Source organism: Chrysoperla carnea, chromosome 5 (assembly GCF_905475395.1).
Source record: "Chrysoperla carnea chromosome 5, inChrCarn1.1, whole genome shotgun sequence".
NCBI classification, from domain to species: Eukaryota; Metazoa; Arthropoda; class Insecta; order Neuroptera; family Chrysopidae; genus Chrysoperla; species Chrysoperla carnea.
In genome coordinates, this window is record NC_058341.1 from 76,237,952 (window position 1) to 76,264,194 (window position 26,243).

Consider the following 26,243-nt stretch of genomic DNA (forward strand, 5'->3'; position numbering starts at 1 on the left):
TTACTTACATGACGTAAAATACAAACGAATGTCACTATATAGGTCTATACAAGGTATTTCAACAATAACTCCGCCAATTTTTTTCTTTTTTCTTTATAAATTATATAAATTAGAATTAGTGTAAAAAACCAACACAACTATTTGGTTTTCGAAAGTATTTTCTATAATATTTTCGTTTCACAAGGCCGAGAATGTTGTATAAGTACACTAGTTGAAGCTACCTGAAAATTTTCAACTCCATATCTTTTATAGTTTTGGAAAAAATGAACACCAAAGTTATGTTCCAATCCACGTTCCAATTTGCGTCCTCGCGGATATACAGTGATGTTTATAAAAAAAACTAGATGGTACCCACCCGCTTCGCTGGGTTTAAAAGTAAAGATTGATAAAGATTGCTCTCGCTTATTCCCTTTCTATAACATTCGAAATAATGGTAAGGATTGTTTTACATAGGTAAAATATATGTATGGTTTTCTATTTTTTTAAATGTATAATAGTTTTTAAATGTGTAATAGAAAAGATGGCCGTGAAATATTTTATATTAACTATTTTTACAGAAATCTGTAATTTATGGTAATGTCAAATGACTACTTTTACAGAAATCTGTAATTTATGGCAATGTCAAATTAAAATAATTTTTTTTTAAATTAATATATCTTTATAAATTATATCTAATGTGTCAGTCTGATGTATGAGCTATATTGCTGTACAGTTTCATTAAAATCAATTCGCTAGTTTTAGCGTGAAAGCGTAACAAACAAACAAACGGTTTACGTTTTTTAATTAAAAAATTAATCTTTATAATTAGTGAAAATAATATGTGTTACGATTTTCGAAATATAAAAATTAAACTATCAAGATTTGGTAATTATATATTAATTTACAATTACGTACCGTCCTTGGTACGAAAGTGCATTGAACTTCTGTCCAATGTGTAGTTACATTTTTTAAACTATAATCTACTTTTAAAAAACAATTCTAAAATGTTCGTGACATTATACTTAATACCGAAAATAAATGAGTTCAATTATTTATAAATTCGATTTCGCAATTCATCTAGATTTTTAAATAATAGTAACGATATGCGTGACAGCTAACGGAAGTAAATATAACTAACTGTCAAAGAGCGTCTTTGCTAACTGTAAGCAAAGGGGATAGGACTCTTTGACTGTAAGTTAAACGTTTAATCGTATTTGTAATGGTGGCGCTTTATTCAATTCATTTACGTTTGTGTTTGCCAGTGGTTGTTGAAGTTTGCATGAGAAATATTAAAATATAAAACTTAAAAAATTTATTTAAAAATGATTTAATAAAGTGTGACAAAAGTTGTTCGCTTTTACATCGTAAAAAAATCAGCATATAATCATGTCTGGGTCAATAGAAATTCCTCTTCGGGATACGGATGAGGTTTGTAATTTTAGGTTAAAGAATATTTTAAAAATAGAAGATTTTAACTTTTTTTGTTTTGTTTAGGTAATCGAATTGTATTTGGATCAATTGCCGGATGGCGATGAAGTTTTAGGAATATTAAGACAAGAACGTGCTCAATTGAGTATTTGGGTGAATTTAGCTGTAAGTATTTAAATTTCAAACTATATAGGTATTCAATATAACATAGTGTAGGCTAATTACTAAAACTTCGAACTAATTCTATAGCTGTTTATAAGTTTAATTTCTGTACAAATTTCTTAAACTTCAAATAATCAATTTCAAATGTCCAAAAGTACTAATTTCAAAAAGACAAGCCATCTACACCTCAAAGTATCAAACCGGCTTCTGAATTTGAAAATTTAAAACCGACTCCGATTCAAGTCATAAGAATATTTATTTGAGAAAAGTTCTTGTTTCTATTCTTGAAGTCAACGCTTGCGAATTTATTGTTAAAATTTCGTACAAAGAAATGTTTTTGAAATCGGAAAATTCCTACCACTTTTCCACATTTTCGAGTTTATTAAGTGTAAAATGTCCAATGATTGTTGGATACTTTGCGAGTTTTACTTAAATTGGATTTGGAAAGCAAAAGATATTAAATATTAGTTTTCACATCAAAATTTTGACCAGAACTGCAAAATAATTTTTATTTTAGTCAACAACGAATTTTCGACAAACATTTTTATACCATACCAAACATGTATATGAAATATACCAAGGTATACTAAGTTTAGTCCCAAGTTTGTAACGCTTAAAAATATTGATGCTATGAACAAAATTTTGGTATAGGTGTTCATGAAATCACCTAATTAGTCCATTTTCCGGTTGTCTGCCCGCCTGTCATCACGATTACTCAAAAACGAAAAGAGATATCAATCTGCAATTTTTATAGTATGCTGAGGACGTAAAAAGTGACGCCGCGTTCGTAAATGAGCAACATAGGTCAATTGGGTCCGTAGGACCCATCTTGTAAATTGTTAGAGATAGAACATAAGTTTAAATGTAAAAATGTTCCTTATAAAAAAACAACTTTTGTTTGAAACATTTTTTCGTAAACATCACTGTTTACCCGCGAGAGCGCAAATTATGCACAAATTGTATAGTAAGTATTATATGGGTATATCAGTTATATGCGTGTGACATATATGTATCTGTAATGTGACAGAGTAATCAACACTGTCTACATAGTATTTCAACAATTAACTCAGTCAATTGTTTGTTTTCACTTGTTTTTTAAACGCTTATATATCGAAAACGGTGAGTTTTAGTGTAAATTGTCACAAGGCATAAAATACGTCGCCCAAAATATAATTTCTAATTGCCTTCAAATTAAATTTTTTACCAAAACAACAAAATAATCTTTATTTTTAGTGTGATCAAATTAACTTTTTGAATTTTTTAATTTTGAGTTCGTTCGAGTATACATTCGATCTTGCTGAAATTGTGTGTGGTACTTCATGGGCACAAAAGCTACAATCTATTTAAATCTCAGCTTTTAATCTTTAAAACAACAAGAGTTATGAATTTTTGAAATTTCGATCAAAATCGCTGGTTTTTTGCAATTTGAGGGGACATCGATGGACCAATCGGGTTCATTCGCAGCTTATTTTTTTCGTCTTTTTACGGCGCCTTAGCTTATTAAAAGGTTTTTTATTTTTAACTCAATCCGACGGTGTCTGACGCGAAAGACCCGATTAGGCCATTTTACCATTTTTTTGGACCCTTTCCGACCATAAAAAAATGTTCGATTATAGTTTCTCCAATTTGTATCATAATTATCTACTTAATTCAATTTTTTTCTCCGAATTCTGAATTATCTAAAAATTGACGCCATTTTTTTTTATTTGATCACACTATTTCTTCAAAAACAAGTTTTCAGTGGAAATTCGTTTTTTTTTTTTCTCAAATACTTTAATAATTTTGGATTTTAATTTTTTTAATCTGGCTCTCAGCGTTACCTGGTTTTAAAATTTATTTAGTTGGCTAAGTATGCGTTTAACCAAAAATACTTTTGGATTTTGCAATTTTTAGGCAAATAATTTCTGTTTCTTCATCCTATAGACAAAACAAAAAAAAAATGTATTTCCTTCTTTGGTCGAGAACAGGGGGCGTCCGCTGTTTTAAATTTTTATGTATAGATATGTCATTATATTTGTAAACTTATTTTTCGAGTGATTGATGCGTACAATGATTTTTTGTTTAATGAATCTTTTTCCTAAGAAGATATATGGTAAGACCAATTAATAAATAAATTGTTAAATACCTAAACAAAAAAATTCCCTCTGTAAGCGAAACTTCCACAGAAATATAACTTGAGTTATCTTTGTATTCCACCTTAAATAACTTATACTTTGTTGTTATGGATTTTAATTAAAAACTATACTGCTCCGAAAGAAAAGACGCATACTTAAAATATTTTTAAATTTGCTCGAAATTTCAAACAGGTATACCTCGACGTAAAAATGATTGGATCTGAATGAAATTTATATGATCCAATAACTTGTAATTTCTAATTTTTGAATCAATATCTCAAACATTTTTATCACTCTTTAATATTTTATGGCTGAGAAAATGTACTTATTAACTTGATATGAATTTTAAAAGCGTGCGGGGTGCTGAAGTATTTATACAACAAATTGAGTCTGTATTGAGTATTATTCTTATTATTGATTAAAACTTATTAACTTAATGGTTATCAAAATTTACGGCCCCAAATATTAAATTTTGATGAATGGGCACAGCTAGGGACTGACGATTGAAACATACAAGGGGGACCATTTTAATCTATTATAGCTAATAGCTCGTTTTGTAGTTAACCAATCAAAAAATAACTTGAACAAAAGTTGCAGAGTTTGATGGAGGATTTTGACCTAGTTCTTCGGGTTGCTTAAGAGATAGAATAACAATTTAAATTAGAAAGTTGATCATCATAAAAAAAATTAACAATTTTCATCTAAACCATTTTTTTCGAAAATCGCCCGGTTTAGGGCAATAGAGAACATTCGCCTGTGTCCATGACTTTGGCCTACAATTATCGATAAACTTTAAGCGTTTTTTTCGATTAAAAGCATGACATATTTTTTATTTGCTTTTTCTCCGATAGCTAGTATTTTTCGAAGTAATGTTTTAGATAAAAATTATAGTTTTTTATGACGATGAATTTTCTAATTTAAAGTGTTATTCCATCTCTTACTTTTTAGGATCTAAATTGGTTATTAGAACCCGGCTCCGACATCAGATTGGACCCGAAAAATTAGGTCCAATCTGATGTCAGAACATGATGTCCCTCATGAAACGCTACAACTTTTAAGTTATTTTTTGATTGGTTAACTACAAAATGAGCTATTATTACAATTTGGCAATCATCTAATTCGGAATTTATAATATACTAGCTGTTACCCGCCCGCTTTGCGTGGCGTAAAATATACCCGCTTTGCTGGGCAACATTCCCACTTGCACCCCTCCCTCCACATTTCCTCGCGTTGGATAACATTTTTGTAATGTACACGTCATGCTCTTTTATTTGATACCCCACTTAGGTATATTTGTAAATATTCGATATTTCCTTCCCACTTTCTCGCTACACCTTTCTACCCTCCGAAGGTTAAAATAATTTCTAAATGTAATTTAAAACATTCTGACCAAGTTTTGAACTATTAAAAGCCATAATTTAAAAATATGAATTTTTTATTCATGAACACCCCCGCAACCCCCCTTGTGGGTGGAATTTCGTAAAATCCGTTCTTAGCTGACCTCTACTTGGCAAAAGGAATATTCCTGCCAAATTTCAAGTCTCTAGGTCTTATAGTTCCAGAGATATCGTGATGAGTGACTATCTATATAGATCTATAGAAAGTCTCCTATATATATATAGAGATGAAATATGAAGAGTTTTTATGGACGTTCTTATATATAAAACAAAGAAAGAGTGTTTGTGATGCGCGCGCAATTATTCCATTTAATGTGACTTCAGTTGCTAGAACACTGGTTGGTTGCCAAACTAGGTTAAAATGGCTACCCTATTATTTATTTTAAATTATTTTTTTTATTAATGTAAGTCGATACTAATAATCACTTTTATTCAGCTATATTAGCATTATTTATAATAAAATTGATCTAATTATATATGCAAAAAGTTGTAAAGACAGAGTTGCCCAAAATATATGGAATTATCCAATTAGATACTTTCAATTCTTATTTGTAAATGTTTTTTTGTTGATAAATTGATTTTTTTGATTTATTGTTTTTTTTTTTTTTTTTGTTGTCTCAATGAATGTTTTTATCGAGAGTTCTCAATAACAGCTCCGATTTTGATGATTTTTTTTTTCAAAATGATTCTTTTTGTATATTATTTTAAATCGCGCAATGCCGCTACTGATATATCGATGTCCAGCCAAAATCGCTAATGATAGAAATTTGTAATATTGAGAGGATATTGATTTTATACTGTAGGTGTCATTTAAGAAAGGATTTTTTAAAAGGGTGAAATAGGAGATGAAAGTTGGTATGAAAATATATAAAAAACGGCATTTTTGAGTTCACTAATTAACCGATGCTACTAGCCTAAGATCCGAATTAGCATCGATCTTCACCCATCTGTTTACCGAATGAAAGTTATTTTTTATGAATTATAAAATGTTAACAAATATCCCTGCAATGGGTTGCCTAAAAAAATTCCGTCAAGACTACTTTTAGTAAAAATATCAAGAGTAAAATTTGTAGAAATTTTTCACGGACTTGCATATATAACGAATTTTGATCTACTCGAAAGTAAAAGCCATAAAGAATATGCAGCAACTATGTTGTCTGCCTATTTTCGTTCACTATTATCGCATTTATACAGGTTGTGAATAGTAATTACGTTCATCTGTTAATTTGACATTTTCTATAACATTAACATGTAAAGAATTGCAAATTAGTCATAACAGCCTCCTTTAACGCCAAAATTTTCACCTGGAAGCGCTGGCATCGATTTTATTGTCCCTACCATGACTACGCACTCAACGAATATAATTGTCCACAAAATATCAGTCAAAAAATATAGTTTACAAAGCTTTCCAAGTTTTGATATTTTATTTTTAAAAGTTGTCTTGACCATAATCTTTTAGGCAACCCACTACAGATATTTGTAAATATTTTACATTTCAATTTTACATCACTAATTACCATGAGTTGTATTTTATTTTCATAAAAGTTAGGGTTCCGCAACAAAAGTTAAAATCCATTTTTATTGTTAAAATCCATTTTTGTGGAAAAAAATCACACAAGAGTAATTTTTTTATGTAAGTTGCTCAAATATTGTTTAAACAATATAAATAACTAGCAGTTATCCACGTTATAGCCTTCAATGATCTTAACTGCACTTTTGATCACTAATTAATGGATTTTAACTCAGTGCGAATCCCTAATTATTTTGAAAATAAAATACGACCATGTCACTTGCTGATAATGTAGCATTCTATAGATGAAAGAATTTTTAAAATCGATCACGTACTGAACTCAAAAATATCGGTTTCACTATTGAATGGATTTTTACTTTTAGCACGGAAACCTAATTTCTTTGAAAATAAAATAATATAGCCCATAATGCTTTCTGATAATGTAGCATTCTGTAGGTGAAATAATTTTTAAAATCGGTTAAGTGGTGAACTCAAAAATGACGATGTCACCCCTTTAGGGGATGAATTTCAAAAAATCCTTTTTTAAATGACACCTACAGCATAAAATCAAAATCTTCTCGAAATTCCAAACTTCTATCATGAGCGATTTAGGCTGGGCGTCGATATATCATTCGGTACATTGCCTTTTCCCCTGCAGATTATTTCACCCTCTGAAATGTTTCTGATTTTAAATGATATACAAAAAGAATCATTTAAAAAAATCATCAAAATCGGAGCTCTTATTTTGGATTCCTGAGTAAAAACATTCATTGATGCGACTACTAATAACATAACATTTAGAAAAACGTTGATCTGTATTTGTTTATAAAATTATTTACATGGGTTTTCCATATAAAAAATTTTATCCTTACTTTCACTTCTCACTCTTCCACCCTCTGGGTGCTACATATAGATAAAAACCATCCTCATAACAGGTCGTATGTCGTGTAAAAATTTGAGCTCAATCGATGCAGAAGTTTTTGAGTCCATAAGCAATACACAAACGAACATAACATTTTTATACATATAGAAGATAATATCTAAAATTTGGCTCATTTTGAATCGACCAATGCAAAATAAATGAATTAAAATCAATGCAGCTGTAGAATTAGTTTGAAGTTAATAAATATAATTGAAAAAAAAAAACTAATTGAAATATAATTGAAATTTTAGTTGGAGTATTACAAGCAGAAGAAAATTAATGACTTCATTAAAATATTGGAAGCTTCCCGAACGGATGCCAACATTGATTATCGTGATTTTGAAAAAGATCAAATGCGAGCATTCGATATGTTGGCTGCATATTATGTCCAAGAAGCAAATAGGACCAAAAACAAGGATAAAAAACGTGAATTATTCACGAAGGCAACTTTCTTGTATACGACAGCCGATAAGATTATTATGTACGACCAAAATCATTTGTTGGGTCGTGCGTATTTTTGTTTATTGGAAGGTGATAAAATGGAACAAGCCGATGCTCAATTTAATTTCGTTTTGAATCATTCCAACAGTAATATTCCATCGTTATTGGGGAAAGCGTGTATTGCATACAATAAGAAAGATTTCCGTGGAGCTTTAGCATTTTATAAAAAAGCTTTACGTACAAATCCAAATTGTCCGGCAGCTGTACGTTTAGGCATGGGACACTGTTTCATGAAATTAAATAATCAGGATAAAGCACGATTAGCCTTTGAACGAGCTCTACAATTAGATTCAAAATGTGTGGGAGCATTAGTTGGATTGGCAATATTGAAGTTAAATCAACAACAACCGGATGCTATTCGTACTGGGGTACAAATGTTATCCAAAGCGTACACAATTGATTCAACGAATCCAATGGTCTTGAATCATTTAGCAAATCATTTTTTCTTCAAAAAAGACTATGCCAAAGTACAACATTTAGCTTTACATGCATTTCATAATACTGAAAATGAAGCGATGCGTGCTGAAAGCTGTTATCAATTAGCACGTGCATTTCATGTCCAAAATGATTACGATCAAGCATTCCAGTACTATTATCAAGCAACACAATTTGCACCACCTGCATTTGTTTTACCACATTTTGGTTTGGGTCAAATGTATATTCATCGAGGTGATTCAGAAAATGTAAGTCATCATCATCATCATCATATTTGTTCCTAATAATGTAATCAAACTAAATATCATAAAGGAAAAAATTAATGCTTCTAACTAAAATATTTGAAATTTTATTTATTAGTTGTTTATTAGGTTGTAAAAAAAATCCACTTCTCAGGGGCGTACCTAACCCCCTCTTTTGGGGGTAGATGGGAATTTTAATCAGTTTTTTACAAATTATAAAAAAACTATACATCAAATAAATAAAAAAATTGTAGTTGAAGTATTTGTACACATTTTCGTTTTTTTTTTTACTTTCTAGCTTTAAAATTTACCGAAATATGCCAATTTTAAAATGTAATTTCTTTGCTCATTCAAACAAATGAAAAAGTATCCATCTTGTAAACTGTTAGAGATAGAAGTTAGAGAACAAAAGTATAAATGCAAAAGTTTTTCCTTGTAAAAAAATTAACAAACTTTTATTTAAGGACGTTCATGCGTGTACCTGTTTTGCTATGTGCGTTCATGGGAAAACAGTATGTAAATTTTAAAAAATTTTAAATTAGTAGAAAATAGAAATTTTTTTTTAAATTCTATTAAAAGTTTAAATAATAGTTAACTGGTAAAAGTTTCAAGTATGGTTATCGATATAATTTTTGAAAAATATCGATTTATATTTTCCATTTAGTCTCATGTTAAACCTTACTTTTAGTCACTTTTTAAACTTAAAATTTAATGAAATTAATTCGATAAGAGGATATTTTTCCTGTTTTAAATCATAGAAAATCATTTAAACTATCGCTTTATCATATTGTTTTTAATTTCTCTACTAATATCGTTGACGCATGAACGTCCTTAAATCATTCTTTCGTAAACATCACTGTTAAGATACATTAATTTTTTCTTTATTGCCATGATATTCTATTTAATTTTGTTGTGCTATAAGTCATTTTATATTATTTTTTCATTTTTTCACTGCTCCTCAAAAAAATATTCTTCAAGTGGAAAGTTCTTGTAAACCAATTCTAGGGTTCGTTCATTTAATTTGAAATTAATATAACACAGTCCTAGTCTGGTTGAAAAGTGCTTTTTTGTCAGCAGTCTCACTCTATCACTAAAGATTTACAAGATGGATGGATACTTTATCATTTTATTGAATGAGCAAAAAAAAAAAAAAAAATAATAATAAATAAATTTTATAATTGGCATATTTTAGTGTGATCAAATAAAAAAAAAATGGCGTCAATTTGTAGATAATTCTGAGTTCGGAGAAAAAAATTGAATTTAGTAGATCATTATGATACAAATTGAAGAAACTAAAATCTAACATTTTTTGATGGTCGGAAGGGGTCCAATAAAAATGGTAAAGTGGCCTAATCCGGTCTTTCGCGTCAGACACCGTCGGATTGAGTTAAAAATAAAAAAGCGTTTAATAAGCTTAGGCGCCGTAAAAAGGCGAAAAAAATGAGCTGCGAATGAACCCGATTGGTCCATCGATGTCCCCAGAAATTGTAAAAAACCATCGATTTTGCTCGAAATTTCAAAACCTTTATAGCTCTTGTTGTTTTAAAGATTCAAAGCTGAGATTGAAATGGATTGTAGCTTTTGTGCCCATGAAGTATCACACACAATTTCAGCAAGATCGAATGTATACTTTTTGCAAACCGCAGCTGAATGCAAAAAACAGGACTTTTGTAAAATATCCCTAAAAAAGTTGTGGTGCGGTAACGCGCTATTTTTCTTACGCAATCATACGCTTCAATAGTTAAAGTAATACCTACTAAAGTGCCAACCTGTCACCTTTAGTAAAAGTTACTAAAATATTAATTTTAAATTACTATTATTTTAAATTATAACTTTAAAAATAGGATGGGAGTAATGGGAGCAATTATATTAAGAGACAGAAGTTATGTGACATGTCTCTTAATATAATTGCTCCCATTACTCCCATCCTATTTTTAATGTTATAATTTAAAATAATAGTAATTTAAAATTAATATTTTAGTAACTTTTACCAAAGATGAGAGGTTGGCACTTTAGTAGGTATTACTAAAACTATTGAAGCATATGATTGCGTAAACAAAATAGCGCGTTACCGCACCACAAATTTTTTAGGGCCATTTTACAAAAGTCCTGTTTTTTGCATTCAGCTGCGGTTTGCAAAAAGTATACATTCGATCTTGCTGAAATTGTGTGTGATACTTCATGGGCACAAAAGCTACAATCCATTTCAATCTCAGTTTTGAATCTTTAAAACAACAAGAGCTATGAAGTTTTGAAATTTCGAGCAAAATCGATGGTTTTTTGCAATTTGTGGGGACATCGATGGACCAATCGGGTTCATTCGCAGCTCATTTTTTTCACCTTTTTACGGCGCCTAAGCTTATTAAACGCTTTTTTATTTTTAACTCAATCCGACGGTGTCTGACGCGAAAGACCGGATTAGGCCACTTTACCATTTTTATTGGACCCCTTCCGACCATCAAAAAATGTTAGATTTTAGTTTCTTCAATTTGTATCATAATGATCTACTAAATTCAATTTTTTTCTCCGAACTCAGAATTAAAATATTCAAAAAGTTAATTTGATCACACTAATTTCGGTTAATTTTGAATCTAAAAAGTCGAAATAAAATTTAAAAAAAAAACGGATCCAAGACCCAATTATCCTATGTTGCTCATTTACGAACTCAACCTTATTTTTTACGTTCTGAGCACGCTAAAATTTTCAACTTGATATCTCTTTTCGCTTTTGACTTCTCGTGTTGACAGACAACCGAAAACGGACTAATTAAGTGATTTTATGAACACCTGTACCAAAATATTGTTGGTAGCATCAATATTTTCAAGCGTTATAAACTTGGGACTAAACTTAATATACTTTGCAAAGCTGTTAAATAAGTTGCAAAAACTTCGTAAAAAGTCGACCTCTTAGGGGCCTTACACTCTTTTTTTGGGGGGGGGGGGGTTTAATCAGCTTTTTACAAATTACAAAAGAAATATGCATCAAATAAAAAAAGTTCAACTAAAACTCGAAATATGCGAATTTTAAAATAGTGCATTTTTTGTTCATTGAATCAAATGAAAAATGATCTATTTCGAAAAATTTCGAAATTTTCAAAAGTATTGTCTACAATTTTGTTTTTGTTTTTCGAGAATGTTTCACAAGACCACTAGTTGAAGCTACATGCAAAGTTTCAAGTTCCTATATTTTATAGTTTTAGAAATTGGACACCAAAGTTTTGTGCCTTCACTGGTAAACAGTGATGTTTACGAAAAAATATATCAAATAAAAGGGAAAACTTTTACCTTTATATTTTTGTTTTATCTCTAACGGTTTGCACGATGTATGCCTTTTCATTTGATTGAATGAGCAAAAAATGCATCATTTTAAAATTATCATATCTCGGTCAATTTTGAAAGTAAAGTGCTAAAACAAAAAAGTGCTCAATTAAATCAGCTAAAACATTTAGTTGAACTTTTTTTTGTTTAATGCGTAGCTTTTTTTTTTTTATTTGTAAAAAACTGAGTAAAACCCCCCAACTATCCCTCAAAAAAGAGAGTTTGACCCGAGCCTGAGAGGTCGTTACAACCTAATAAAAATTTGTGGAAAATTTCACAGAAGCAATATTTTTTTGTACAAACTTTGGTTTGCACAAGTCAAGCCAACTTTAGACACTTAATCATGAAAAATTATTTAAATATATTAAATATGACAATTAAGAAATGAAAAAAAATGCAATCACTGAATAAGTGAATAAATAATCCAACGGAGAAAAATTTTTATTGCAATTTTTCAATGAGTTATGCAATAGTTTATTAACAAGGTTTTACTGCTTTGGCATGAACATTGCAAATGTGATAATTGTTAAGGAAGTTCCCTCACCAGTAATAGAAAAAAATAAATTAGTAGAAAATGATCCAAATTTTTAGTATGTTGTAGTTAACGATACATATTATGATATCAAAAAAAAATTTGGGTATCTTATCGATCAATTAGGAGGGTTTTAATTAATTAATTACTATCTTTATTGATCGATAAGATACAAAAATTTTTTTTTGATTTAATAATATGTAATTATTATTATTAATAATAATCTTTATTTTTAATATAAAAAATAAAAAATTATATATATAATAATATATATATATAATAATATATATATATATATATATATATATATATATATATATATATATATACAAATATATATATATATATATATAAATATATATATATATATATATATATATATATATATATATATATATATATATATATATATATATATATATATATATATATATATATATATATATATATATATTTAAAATAAAATATATAATTTATATCTAGAAAATTTTTTTTTTTTTTTTAAAAAAATTTATCAAGATATAAATAAATAATTTTATTTTTTATATATATTATGATTATATTAATGATAATAATTACATATGATTAAATCAAAAAAAAAATTTGTGTATCTTAATTAATCATATTTTAATTAATTAATTAAAACCCTCCTAATTGATCGATAATATACCCAAATTTTTTTCTTTAATTTATATATATATATATATATATATATATAATCTTTATATATATAAAAGAAAGTCGTGTTAGTTACTCCACTTATAACTCAAGAACGGCTGAACCGATTTAGCTGAAAATTGGCAGGGAGGTAGTTTAGAGCCAGGAGAAGGACATAGGATTTTTATCCCGTTCGACTTTTAGTCACATTCCCGTGTGACTTGACATGAAACGTCAGTCACTATAAAACATGGTATAACAAAAAAGAATCAGAGTTGGAATAACAAAACGCAAATGACAGCTATGTAATTGACGTATAATGACAGATATGTAATGACGTATGGATGACAATTTGATATTTGTAAGAAATCAATAATAAAACTATTTCTATTAAATAAATAATTAACAATTATAATGTAATGATAGTGCCATTGCCCATTCGTAAAAAGTGATCGAAATAAATGTTAGTTCAACACGTTTACCATAGATGGCACCATCGTCGAAATTAATAGTTAGTTCAATATGTTTACCATAGATGGCACTTAGGTGTATTTTGTTTTTGTAATCCTTTAAGTTTTTTCACTGAATAATTTTTAAAATTCATACTTTTTCCGCTTATTTATTGCCATTAAGGCGGAACAAAGTTCGCCGGGTCAGCTAGTATATATATAAATTAAAGTTACTAAAATGTATCGTTAACTTCAACATACTAAAAATTTGGATCATTTTCTACTAATTTATTTTTTTCTATTACTGGTGAGGGAACTTCCTTAAGCTATAAATCTGAAACTATTCTTAATTAGCATTAGACTACCGTAGGGAAAAAAAGTTTCATTTTGTTATCATCAATTGAACTCTTCAATTTTTTAATTGTTGAGTTTTCAAATGGGAGTCTATTTTAACGCTTTTTAATAATAACTGCAAGGAAGGAAAAATTTTCAGATTAATAAACAATGAATTTGTTTATAACAATTTTTTAAACAAAAAGAGATGAAATTTTTAAAAAATCTTTTTCACGCAGCTTTCAGTAAAAGAAAAATGGATTATCAAAAATATTACAAAAAAAAATTATTTTTCAAATTTAAAAAAATCATTTTTACGAAGTTTTCAGTAAAAGAAAAATGGATTATCAAAAATATTACAAAAAAAATTTATTTTTCCATGATCAATAATATTTTTCAATTTTTTTACTAGGTAAATTGTTGATAAAAAGATGAACAATGAAACTTTTTTTACTTTTTCCAACTAGAGTTTATTTTATTGATTTTAATAATAGTTCCAACAAAGCATTTTCAGATCCATAGCTTAACAATTATCACACTTGCAAAGTCTTGCTTAAGCAGTAAAACTTTGTTAATAAACTATTGCATAACTCATTGAAAAAGTCTTCGGATTATTGGTCAATTTTTTATTCAGTAAGTGTCTGAATTTTTTAATTTCTTAATTTTCATATTTAATATGTTTAAATAATTTTTAATGGTTAAGTGTCTAAAGTTGACTTGACTTGTTCAAGCCAGAGTTCCCGTTTTCAGCCGTATTTTCACCCCTCTGAGAAAGTATTGGTCCTACGATTTCCGGAGTTTAAACTTTCCTTTAGAAAATTGAATTTGAGATTGCTGAAAAAATTTGAACAAAAAACATTTTTTAATTACCATCCATTTATACAGCAGAAAAAATAACGAGCACTTTTTTGGAGGCAATAATTTTGTACGATTTCTATTAATATTTCGTTTTATGCCTCCTTTCGGATTCCTCTTTTAGATCTTTACTCGTATTTTTGATTAATGTTTCTAGCGCCTTTTTTCTTGTTATCGGAAATGAAAAACATATATTAGTCCATTGAAATGTTACATTGACTGAACATTTTCTAGAGGACGCAATTTTATTTGTACGACATGTAAGGGGTCAATACAACCTTAACCCCAAGTTTGAGGGGTTTGCGCCCTTGTCCCCCGCCCGCCATCAGGAAAAAAGGGGTGGAAACATATTTTTAGCTGTATCTGCAATGCAATACTGTACAATTTTGTCTATGTGACTTTTTGTAATAAACTTAAAATTTAAAAAGTTATGAGCAAATAAGTGACAAAATCAAAAATTTCTTTTTTTGCTTAATAACTTTTTTCTTGCCATTTTATCATAAATTTAGGTGAGAGCAATATTATAGAGAATACGTTTATGAACATTTCCCGGCAAATTTTATTAATTTTTAACGTAGTTACAGCACTCCAAAGTTGACCGAGTTTATCAATGCGCATGATAACTCGGCTAAAACAACATGTTTAACTTACTCTTGTTTTTTAATATCATATTTAATAAGCTGTTTCTTGCGTGTAGACGTATTGAAAATTGTGAATATTATTTTCAGTTTAATCAATATTATTTTTATACATATACAACGTTTTGGAAGGATTAGAAATTTGGAAAATTGCGGGGAAATGTTCATGAACGTATTCTCTATAATATTACTCTCACCTTAATTTATGATAAAATGACAAGAAAAAAAGTTATTAAGCCAAAAAGAAATTTTTGATTTGGTTACTTTTTTGCTCATAACTTTTTAAATTTTAAGTTTATCGCAAAAAGTCACAGAAACAAAATTGTAGCCAAGACAATTTGCTACAAATTATGTCTTTACAAATTTTTTGAGAAAACAATAGTTTACGAGATACAGCAAAATATGTTTCTACCCCTTTTTTCAAAATGGCGGGCGGGGGACAAGGGCGCCAACCCCAAAAACTTGGAGTTAAGGTTGTATTGACCCCCCTACATGTCCCACAAATAAAATCGCGTCCTCTAGAAAATGATCAGTTTGGCCCAAAAATTGTAACATTTCAATGGAGGACTATATACCAAACTGGGGTATTCAGAAATCTTTTCATGGCTGACTATCAAATATTAAATTAAATAATTGGGTATTTGTATGATTTTTTTTTTTGATTTATTAAAAACTTATTCATGTAACAAAGAGCCCAAAAAATTTTTTTTTCGAATAACTATAAAAACAACCAAGATAAAAGCCATCAAAGTTTTGTTGATATCATATTCTAGAAAAACAAAACTTGGAGCAACTATGTTATACCATATGTAGCTATGCTATAGCATATGGCTGATAGACACACTGACGCCATTGTTCTTATCGGATCTCTCTTAAAGACAGATATTAAGTCTTTAAAATGCTTACATCATCCGTATTTGTTAGCCGATTTTAATTTTAATTTCATTTTTTGTCATCTCGCTTATGGTTTTTTTTTCATATTTTGTTAAGAAATTCGAAAAATAAATTTCATGCAAATACCCAATTAAAAAAATAAGAAACCAGACTGAAATTAAATATAATGTAATAAAAAGATTGAAAATAAAAAACAAAATTAAAATAAACTATAAATAAAGTAAACTCTACTTCGGTTTAACAGACTATATCATGAGCTGAAAGCCTAAGTTAAGTACCCGCATTAATAGATTTAGTAGAGGGCGGGATCCAATTTCAAATAAAATAAACCGAAAGCAAATTAATGGGTCCCGTCTACTACTTAACTTAGGCTTTCAGCACATAATTATAGTCAGTTAAACCAAAGTAGAACTAACTTTGTTTATACTTTATTTGAATTTTGTTTTTTTTTCTCAATCTTGTTTCGATCTTTTTAGTGCATTATATTTAATTCCAGTCGGGTTTTTTTTATTTTTATACCATGCATATATGAAATATACATAGTATATTAAGTTTAGTCCCAAGTTTGTAACGCTTAAAAATAATGAAGCTAGGAAAAAAATTTTGTCATAGGTGTTCATAAAATCACCTAATTAGTCCATTTCCGGTTGTCCGTCCGTCCGTCCGTCTGTGGACACGATAACACAAAAACGAAAAAAGATATCGAGCTGAAATTTTTACAGCGTACTCAGGACGTAAAAAGTGAGGTCAAGTTCGTAAATGAGCATAGGTCAACTGGGTCTTGGGTCCGTAGGACCCATCTTGTAAACCGTTAGAGATAGAACAAAAGTTTAAATGTAAAAAATGTTCCTTATAAAAAAATAAAAAACTTTTGTTTGAAACATTTTTTTGTAAACATCACTGTTTACCCACGAGGGCGTTTATTACGTGCAATTTTTATAGTATGCATTAATATAGGAATATCAGTTGTGTGTGTGTTGTGTATTTAAAAGTGAATATCTTTTGTTATTTACGTGACGTCAAAAAAACAAACGATTGCACATCAACACTGTCTATACATTTTTGTATGTGTTATGTGATAAAGAAATCAACACTGACTATGCATGGTATTTCAACAATTAACTCAGTCAATTGTTTCTTTTCACTTGTTATTTATTTATTTTAATATGTGATAGTCAGCCATGAAAATATTTTTGAATACCCCACCGACTTTGGTATGTATGATTTTCATTCCCACGATGGTAAGAAGAAAAGGCGCTTGAAACATTAATCTCTAAAATAAATATTCAAATTAAATCCACCATTTCTATAGGTAGTATTAAAAATAGTCATGAGTACTTTTCGATACACAAAGTATCGTAGGCGATTTTATCAATCAATAAAATTTTATAAAAAATATGTCTTAGATGCGCGAAGGGACCATCTTACACAGTCTCCTGTATAAAGTATGCGTCATTAGCACATGTTGTCCACGATGTAACAACAATAATAATCGTTCGGAATATAATTTATCATCGTGAACTTTGTGATCGGTCATCGTTCCTGTTATATCCAATCAGAATGAAGAGGGAATTAAAATTCACATTGTTTCGATTTACGCCCATATGGTGGGATAGAAGTACCCTACTTTCGGATATCATATTCTCTTTATTTAACTTTTAAAAAACTATTGCATTTTATATTATAGACATTTCTCTACAGTTTTTGATCCTTGACATTTTTTACCTAACCTCACCGTTTCCGAGATGAAAACTCGTTATTGACGACGATAATAAAGATTATTTTGTGGTTCTGGTCAAAATTATAATTTCTATACTAATATCCCTGACAAATGTACGTCCTTAAAATAGTGAATTTTTTGTTACAGGCTGCTCAATGTTTTGAGAAAGTATTAAAAGCACAACCAGGTAATTATGAAACAATGAAAATACTTGGTTCATTATATGCAAATTCTACATCGCAATCAAAACGTGATATTGCGAAAAATCATTTACGTAAAGTGACTGAACAGTATCCAGATGATGTTGAAGCATGGATCGAACTTGCTCAAATATTAGAACAATCCGATTTGCAGGGATCATTACAAGCGTATGGTACAGCCACAAGAATTTTAAAAGAGAAAGTTGGTGATGAAATACCACCAGAAATTTTTAATAATGTAGGAGCATTACATTATAGGTAAGCCTAAGCATACCATCAACCATTTTTTATTTCGTAGAAAAAATTCATTCATCATCCATCAATCCGGGAGATGCACGGCGAAAGTTCGTCCGCGATGTTTTCATGGAGATTTTAATGGCAGTCAAAGATATCGCCCTATCTGCTGTTTTGCATCACGGCTCGATTTTGTAATCCCAATCAGGGGAGAGTATAAATTTTCTTCCAAAATTGAAATAATTTTAGGGGGACTTTTCGAAATTTTTGTGTGGCGTAGTATAGACCTATAGATAACGATGTACCAATCAACTACTTTAGGCCAAATTCCGTAAATCTACCTTAATGAAATCTATGATCTCCAGGAAAACTTTGAGGTGGAGTGAGTGTAATTTGGTGCAAAATGGTTGAAAACATTTCCCCTTTGAATAAAGTTACAAGATCGAATTTTGGTGCAAATCTGTTTGTAAGATAACATCTTTGCTTGGTATTAAAATGTATCTCACATAATTTTTTTGCCATGCATTATTTTACTATGATTTCAAATAATTTTTAAGTAAACCATTTATAAAAACTATTTTCATATACAGTTTGTCGCATTTAAGATGAAGACATCCTCAGATTTTCATTATTTTTAGAAATATCAATTTGAAATTTTGCACAGTTATACAGAGTGATGGGTCACATTTTTTAAGATATTTAACCGAAACCTGAACTTTAAACTCAGCCTACTACAAATTGACAAATAGGGCCGATATGCTTAATATTTTACTTAACTTGAGAGACAGTTAGGGATATCGAAAAAAATTTAAAAAAGTTGCTTACATTATTTTTTTTACCGGTATACCGATTTTCATGACAAAATCGTATTTTTAATTTTTAACTATTTTGGTCTTTACTCATAATAGATTAAATTTTTTTTCCACAAATTTATATTTAAATGAAAGAATAAGTCATTTAAAGAATATTTAAGTAATGTTTTTTAAATAAATAATTCCATTTTTTTTAAAATTATTAATAAAAAATAGTTATATTTTTGAATAAAAAAGACTTTAGCAACGTATTAACAACCAATGTGGCTGTGAGTAAATCGGTTTCTATGAAATATGCGTTATGATATAGTGAAAGCCAGTTAAGAGACAAACCATTTATCATTATTCATATTATTTTATCATTTCTCTGTGTGATTTGAATTTATGGTTTAGTAAAACCATTTTCAATTGTAAATTCCCATGAATAAAAAATTTAGTTAAAAAATAAAATAAAAATTTTTTTAAAATTTTTCTTAGTAATGTAGAGTAAACTTTCGAAAAAAATAAAATAAATAAAACAAGTGAAAACAAACAATTGATTGAGTTAATTGTTGAAATACCATGCATAGTCAGTGTTGATTTCTTTAATCACATTACACATACAAACATGTGACACATACATAACTGATAATAAAGTATAGTACATATTATAAAATTTCCGCCTAATTGGCGCCCTCACGGGTAAACAGTGATGTTTACGAAAAAATGTTTCAATCAAAAGTTGTTTAGTTTTTAATAAGGAACATTTTTTACATTTAATTTGTTCTATCTCTAACGGTTTACAAGATGGGTTTACTAGACCTAATTGACCTATGATGCTCATTTACGAACTTGACCTTACTTTTTACGTCCTGAGTACGCTGTAATTTCAGCTCGATATCTTTTTTCGTTTTTGAGTTATCGTGTCGACGGACGGACGAACAACTGGAAATGGACTAATTAGGTGATTTAGTGAACACCTATCACAAAATTTTTTTCCTAGCATCATTATTTTTAAGCGTTACAAACTTGGGACTAAACTTAATATACTATGTATATTTCATATATACATGGTATAAAAACAAGCTACTTCTCTATCTAGACCAAAAAAATGAATAACTTAAAAATACGAATTTTGTCATTAAATTCGATACATGAGTACAAAAAATATTCTAAGCAATTTTTTCCAATAATAGACTAGAAAGAATTTCAGAAAATATAACTTTTAGAAGCAAATCACATTACTTTTGGGCAAAAGGTCTTTTCCCCCTATTTCGATCCTGCTGAATCCGAATATGCCGGTTGCCTAACCGAAATCTCGACCGGAAGTGAGATATTCAAGATGGCGACCAAATTTTTGCCCTTTTTTGGTTTTCGCAATGTAAGTCCAAAACTATGTGATTTTTCAGAAAATACTTTTTCTGAATCTAATTTTATATGTAAAAAAAACGATCATATCGCAAATAACAGAATCGCTAAATTGATTCATACTATAGGAGGTGGTTGCCTAAATTTTCCAACCGATTTGGGTTGGCAACCTATTTTTGGAATGTTTCTTATCGCCCGTTTCTGATTTGTTTGCAGGCGGAGAGACTAGGTAAAAAACGTAACCATTTTTTGTGTAACAAATATATATTATATCTATGGAAACAAAATAAAGTGTAAAAAAAAAAACGCATCGCTTCACATTATTCTGTTATTAATATTAGTAGAGTGAAATTACGCCTTGTGTATGGATTAAAAGTTCGAGCAACGAAACTTTGGGGTTTTTCTTTTCACATCAAAATAAGTATTTTTTGAAATTTTTTACTTTCGCGGAGTGGTGCAACATGTCTAACCAACAAAATGACGTCAAAAATGAAATTTTTTTCAGAAATTTTATCATTTTTATTTTATATTCGCAAGAGGAGACATCGGTGCATATCCAAATTTGGTAGGTTTGTAGTCAATGTGACCTCTTTTTTAAATCTTTTAAGATACATTTATTCTATACACCCCTTACCCCTAACAGCGTGGGGGTTAAAACTTAAAAATTTTGCTTTTAACCATATAGGCCTCTTTTAAAAATAGTTTTCTGAAGCCAAATCAAAAAACATCCCCCAAAGCCAGTCCATACACCCCCCAAACAATTATTTCCAGAAAGTGTTAAATTTTCCGTTTTTCGCAAAAATATGGATCAAGGAGTCATTTTACGGGTAAGCCACTTATTATAAAATCGAAAGATAATAAAAAATGCTACAATTTAAAAAAAAATTTAACCTCGTAGGACAAAATGGCATAAAATGGCAGCCATTTTAAACAATTCACTAAATTGGAACTTTTGGCCGAATTACTTAACGGATTTCGCTAAAATTTTAACCGAAAGTTGTAAGTAATAAAACCTACTATTGATATTAGTTTCATTAAAATCAATCAAATATTTTTCAAGTTATAGCCAAATGAACTGCTTTACCATATGTATGTATACATATATATATTACTGGGAGGGGAAGGGACGAAACCCCACCAAAAAAATGTGAGGAGTAGTTCTTAACATTGACTACAAGCCTCCCAAATTTGGATATGCACCGATGTCTCCTCTTGCGAATATAAAATAAAAATGATAAAATTTCTGAAAAAAATTCCATTTTTGACGCCATTTTGTTGGTTAGACATGTTGCACCACTCCGCGAAAGTAAAAAATTTCAAAAAATACTTATTTTGATGTGAAAAGAAAAACCCCAAAGTTTCGTTGCTCGAACTTTTAATCCATATAACAGCCTTTTTTTGCTTAGATTTACTCCAGTATATAAGAAAATGTCTACTTTCAGAACTCGATAAACAAAAACTTGATACATAATTAAATAATATATAATATAAAACGAACGAAACTTAGTTCCTACCGGGTGTCCCACACCACCTTTCTTACCGTTAAGACAAGTTATTTTGCGATTCGCTTCCAGACTATTGTTTCATGATTGATCCTTTCAAACTACCTTCAAACCATTATGAGAACTACACAGAGCTAAATGGCGAAAAATGCAGTTTTCTCTATTTTGGATTTTTAAGCTTTGTGAGTGAACGATATGGCCTACAGACATCGTTTTTTGCTTATATTAAAGCTTATAACATTTTCTTTAACATCTTTCCTCATGATTTTAGCAATAAAATTTGCATTTGCCTCAATATCCTAAGTCGAAAATAGACCAAGTATGAAAATTTCACTTTTTTCGAAAAAATGGCCAATATTTGGAGAGCTGTATCTCAGTAAGTATTTAACCTACAGAACTGGTTTTGATTTCAAATTGTAGCAATTTTCTTCTTTTTGAGAAACTTATGGAAAGTATTTTCTGAAAAAACCATAGTTTTGGACTTACATTGAAAAAATCAAAAAAAGAGCAAAAATTTGACCGCCATCTTGAATATCTCATTTCCGGTCGAGATTTCGCTTAGGCAACCGGCATAATCGGATTCAGCAGGGTCGAAATAGGGGGAAAAGACCTTTTGCCCAAAAGTAATATGATTTGCTTCTAAAACTTTTTCTGAGGCCTTTTTTAAACATTATAACTAGTCTATAATTGTTTTCGATATTTTTTTAATTTTTCGAAGAAACAGGTATATCTCGGCGAAAAATGATTGTATCTGAATGAAATATATCAGATCCGCTAGCTTGTAATTTCTTGTTTTTAAATCATTATCTCAAACAAACATTATCTCTTTAATACTTTATACGCAGGGCTGAAACGCTGAGAAAATTTATTTATTAATTTGATATGAATTTAAAAAGCGTGCACGGGGTGCTGAAGTATTTATTCAACAAATTGAGTATGTGCAATCGAAAGCTTGTTTATTTCTCTTTAAAACTCGCTACTGTTCAACCTTGTGTGAGCTTTCTTGGCTAAGTTATTCCTTGTTTATCAAAATTGCTACAAAAAACAATAAATCTGAAAAATCAATTTATCAAAAACAATACATTTACAATAATCAAAATTTTAAAGTCTATTTACAAAAAGTTGAGTGAGTGAAGTTTATTTCTGAAATATCATTATTTGAGGCGGTACGACAGTTTCATATCAAAAGTGTCGGATTTTACGACGACATTTTTTTTTACAAAAAGATACTATTAAAAGCTGCAATTTCAGCCTTGATTCGGATGTCCTGTGAGTCATACAAGTCGAGAAAATAAATGGCGAAAAATGCGATTTATCGTGATGAAACCGTTTTTTCTCAAAAATTTTTCATTGAATTTGACTTCAGCTTTTCTCATTTTTTTCGTTTTTTTAGTATTATTGTAATGTTTTTTCCGTCTTTTTTTTTTTTTTTTTTTTTTTTTATAAAAAATCAGACGAAAAACTGGATGGTTTAATTTTTTTAATATGAAATTCTTCTAAAAAACAATGATAATAAGTCTCGAATAAATTAAAATTTTTGAATTATTATTCTAGGTTAGGGAATTTAGAAGAAGCCAAAAAAAATTTGGAAGAGTCATTAGAACGTTCAAAAGTAGAAGCCGCTGAACATGATCCACAGTATTATAATTCAATTGCAGTTACAACTACTTACAATCTTTCACGATTGTATGAAGCGTTATGTGTGTTCGATAAATCTGAAAAATTATATAAAGATATAATTAAGGAGCATCCAAATTATGTGGATTGTTATTTACGATTAGGATGTATGGCTCGTGATAAAGGTCAAATTTATGAAGCTTCTGATTGGTTTAAGGAAGCTCTACGTATTAATAATGATCACCCTGATGCATGGTCCTTATTGGGTAATTTACATTTATCCAAAATGGAATGGGGACCTGGCCAAAAGAAATTCGAACGTGTTCTGAAGGTAACTCAAATCAATTTTGTTTATATCCTAGTAACAGCATAGCCTAACTGTAACGTAAAAAAGATTACGAAGGAACTAAGGACCGTGCACGATGAGAAAGGAAAATGACTTTCTGTGAAACATTTTCAAACCGCTCACAAAATGTTATTCGAATCATTCTGATTAAAAATTCTTGCAATCACAAAATTTTTTAACGTGTGGCTTTCGAGCTGCGATCGATCAAAGCCTACACATATATTATATTTATAGTATATGACTACAGTTTATGTGTGTGCATGTAATACTATCACTATTTTAATGTTTGTATTCGTTGTGTGCGTAGTCATGGTAGGGATAATAAAATCGATGCCAGCGCTTTAAGTGAAAAATTTTGGAGATAAAGTGGGCTGTTATGACTAATTTGCAATTATTTACATGTTAATGATATAGAAACTGTCAAATTAAAATGATTGAAAAACACTAATTAATTAAACTTAATGCATTAAAAATTGTGAAAATAAGAAATCAAATTGTACAAATATTATTTTTCAAATGTTAATTATCGTAATTATTTATTTAAATTTGTGAAACAAGAATATTAAATTTTAAATGTAAGTTTTCAATGCAATCCACACAATTATATATGCATCCATTAATTCTATAATTAAAGTAGTGTATCGTTGTCATGGAAACGAAATTCACGCTCGGAGCGAATAGTATGTATTGCAGTATGTATTAGTTGTATTGTGTTGTGTTGTATGATGTATCATTGTTAAGACGATAGTCATATACTATAACTATAATATATGTGTAGTTTTCATCACACGTAGCTCGAAAATTATCGGTTAAAAAATTTTGCACCGTGAGAGCTTTTGATAAGAACGATCTTACGGCGGTTTGAAAAATTTTCACGGAAAGCCATTTTCTTATCTAATCGTGCGAAATCCTTTACATCGGTTTGATAAGATTTGGAGGGAGGGGGAGTTTGGTAAACGCATTTCCATTGACTATTTCAAGCTGTTTGGACATTTGTTGATATATTTTGATTTTTGTTTTTGAGATTTTGCTTGTTTCTTTCCAAACAAAATTATTTTTTTAATCAGGTATTTCAATTTTGCACCATGATATTCGTGACATTTGGATATCAAAATATTATTGCCGGAAGAGGATTCGTATTGCCGGGCAGGATGGCAAAAATTCACTCGAGCCACTCGAAATTTTCAATAAAGATGTGTTGTTTCCAAATGCTTCGTGTTTTGGCAGTTCCCCACCCCCCTTATGACTAGGTTAAGTTGGCTGAGTGTGCTTTGAAGTCCTATAAATATGTTTCAAAAAGTTTCATTAAAATCGATGCTGTTTCCCAACTTTTCCATGCATCCCGGCTTATTAACTGTGCTAACGACATTTTTGTATTATTTGGAAAAATATATTTTCGCACTGACAGAACAAAAATTTCAAACTGGAGTCCTGGGAGTACGTCGAGGAAACAACTATGAATTCTACGAGCAATATTGGCCTCCCTCTGCGGCATCGTTTTGACATGTGGCAGAAAGAAAATCACTTGGTTACATTTTTTTTATGATATAAGATGACCTATTATCCTTTTACGAGGTGAAAATATTGTCATGTAAAAAAACACCCTGTATGTAATATATATCAAGGTCTACTAGGTTAGGTTAGAGTGGCTGTCCTGGGGTGGGACCTTTGAAAATTCACTACTGGAATTGCCAACAGAGTGAGAACCACGTCTCAAAGTAGATTGACAAGGATAGAAAATGTCGAGGCCTGGTCATAATACGCATGTCTTTATATACAACATATTATCCTGGCGCGTATTTAAAATAAGATTATACCACTTTTAAATAAAGTTAAAACAGTATATTTTAAACAAATTACCATTTCACCATTTAAAAAATTTTTTTTCATAGAATTAACACAAAATTATCTAACAATATTACTCGTTTGAACGTTAAAACAAAATAAAATTTTATTTATTTATTTTAAGCACATGTGAATTTGAAATATAAACACATCATTGAAGCAGCCGATTCCGGTTATACGATCATGCGCATTGAATACCAGGCCTCCAAAATGGTGTTTCTCCGTCAGCTGTTTGAATATTGTATTTTCGTGACG

General features: G+C 29.6%; 1 protein-coding gene across 2 annotated transcripts in view; it reads left to right on the top strand.

Annotated features, from left to right (window-relative positions):
- Positions 1-1,238: 1,238 nt before the first annotated feature.
- Positions 1,239-26,243, top strand: part of LOC123299869 (RNA polymerase-associated protein CTR9 homolog) — a 35,735-nt gene continuing 10,730 nt past the window's right edge. For both annotated transcript variants that reach the window (XM_044882268.1, XM_044882267.1), the window contains exons 1-5: positions 1,239-1,407; positions 1,474-1,572; positions 7,764-8,696; positions 18,233-18,543; positions 23,735-24,128. In XM_044882268.1, the coding sequence (XP_044738203.1) occupies positions 1,366-1,407; positions 1,474-1,572; positions 7,764-8,696; positions 18,233-18,543; positions 23,735-24,128 (1,779 nt within the window). In that variant the 5' untranslated portion in view covers positions 1,239-1,365. The remainder of the gene's footprint in view (positions 1,408-1,473; positions 1,573-7,763; positions 8,697-18,232; positions 18,544-23,734; positions 24,129-26,243) is intronic.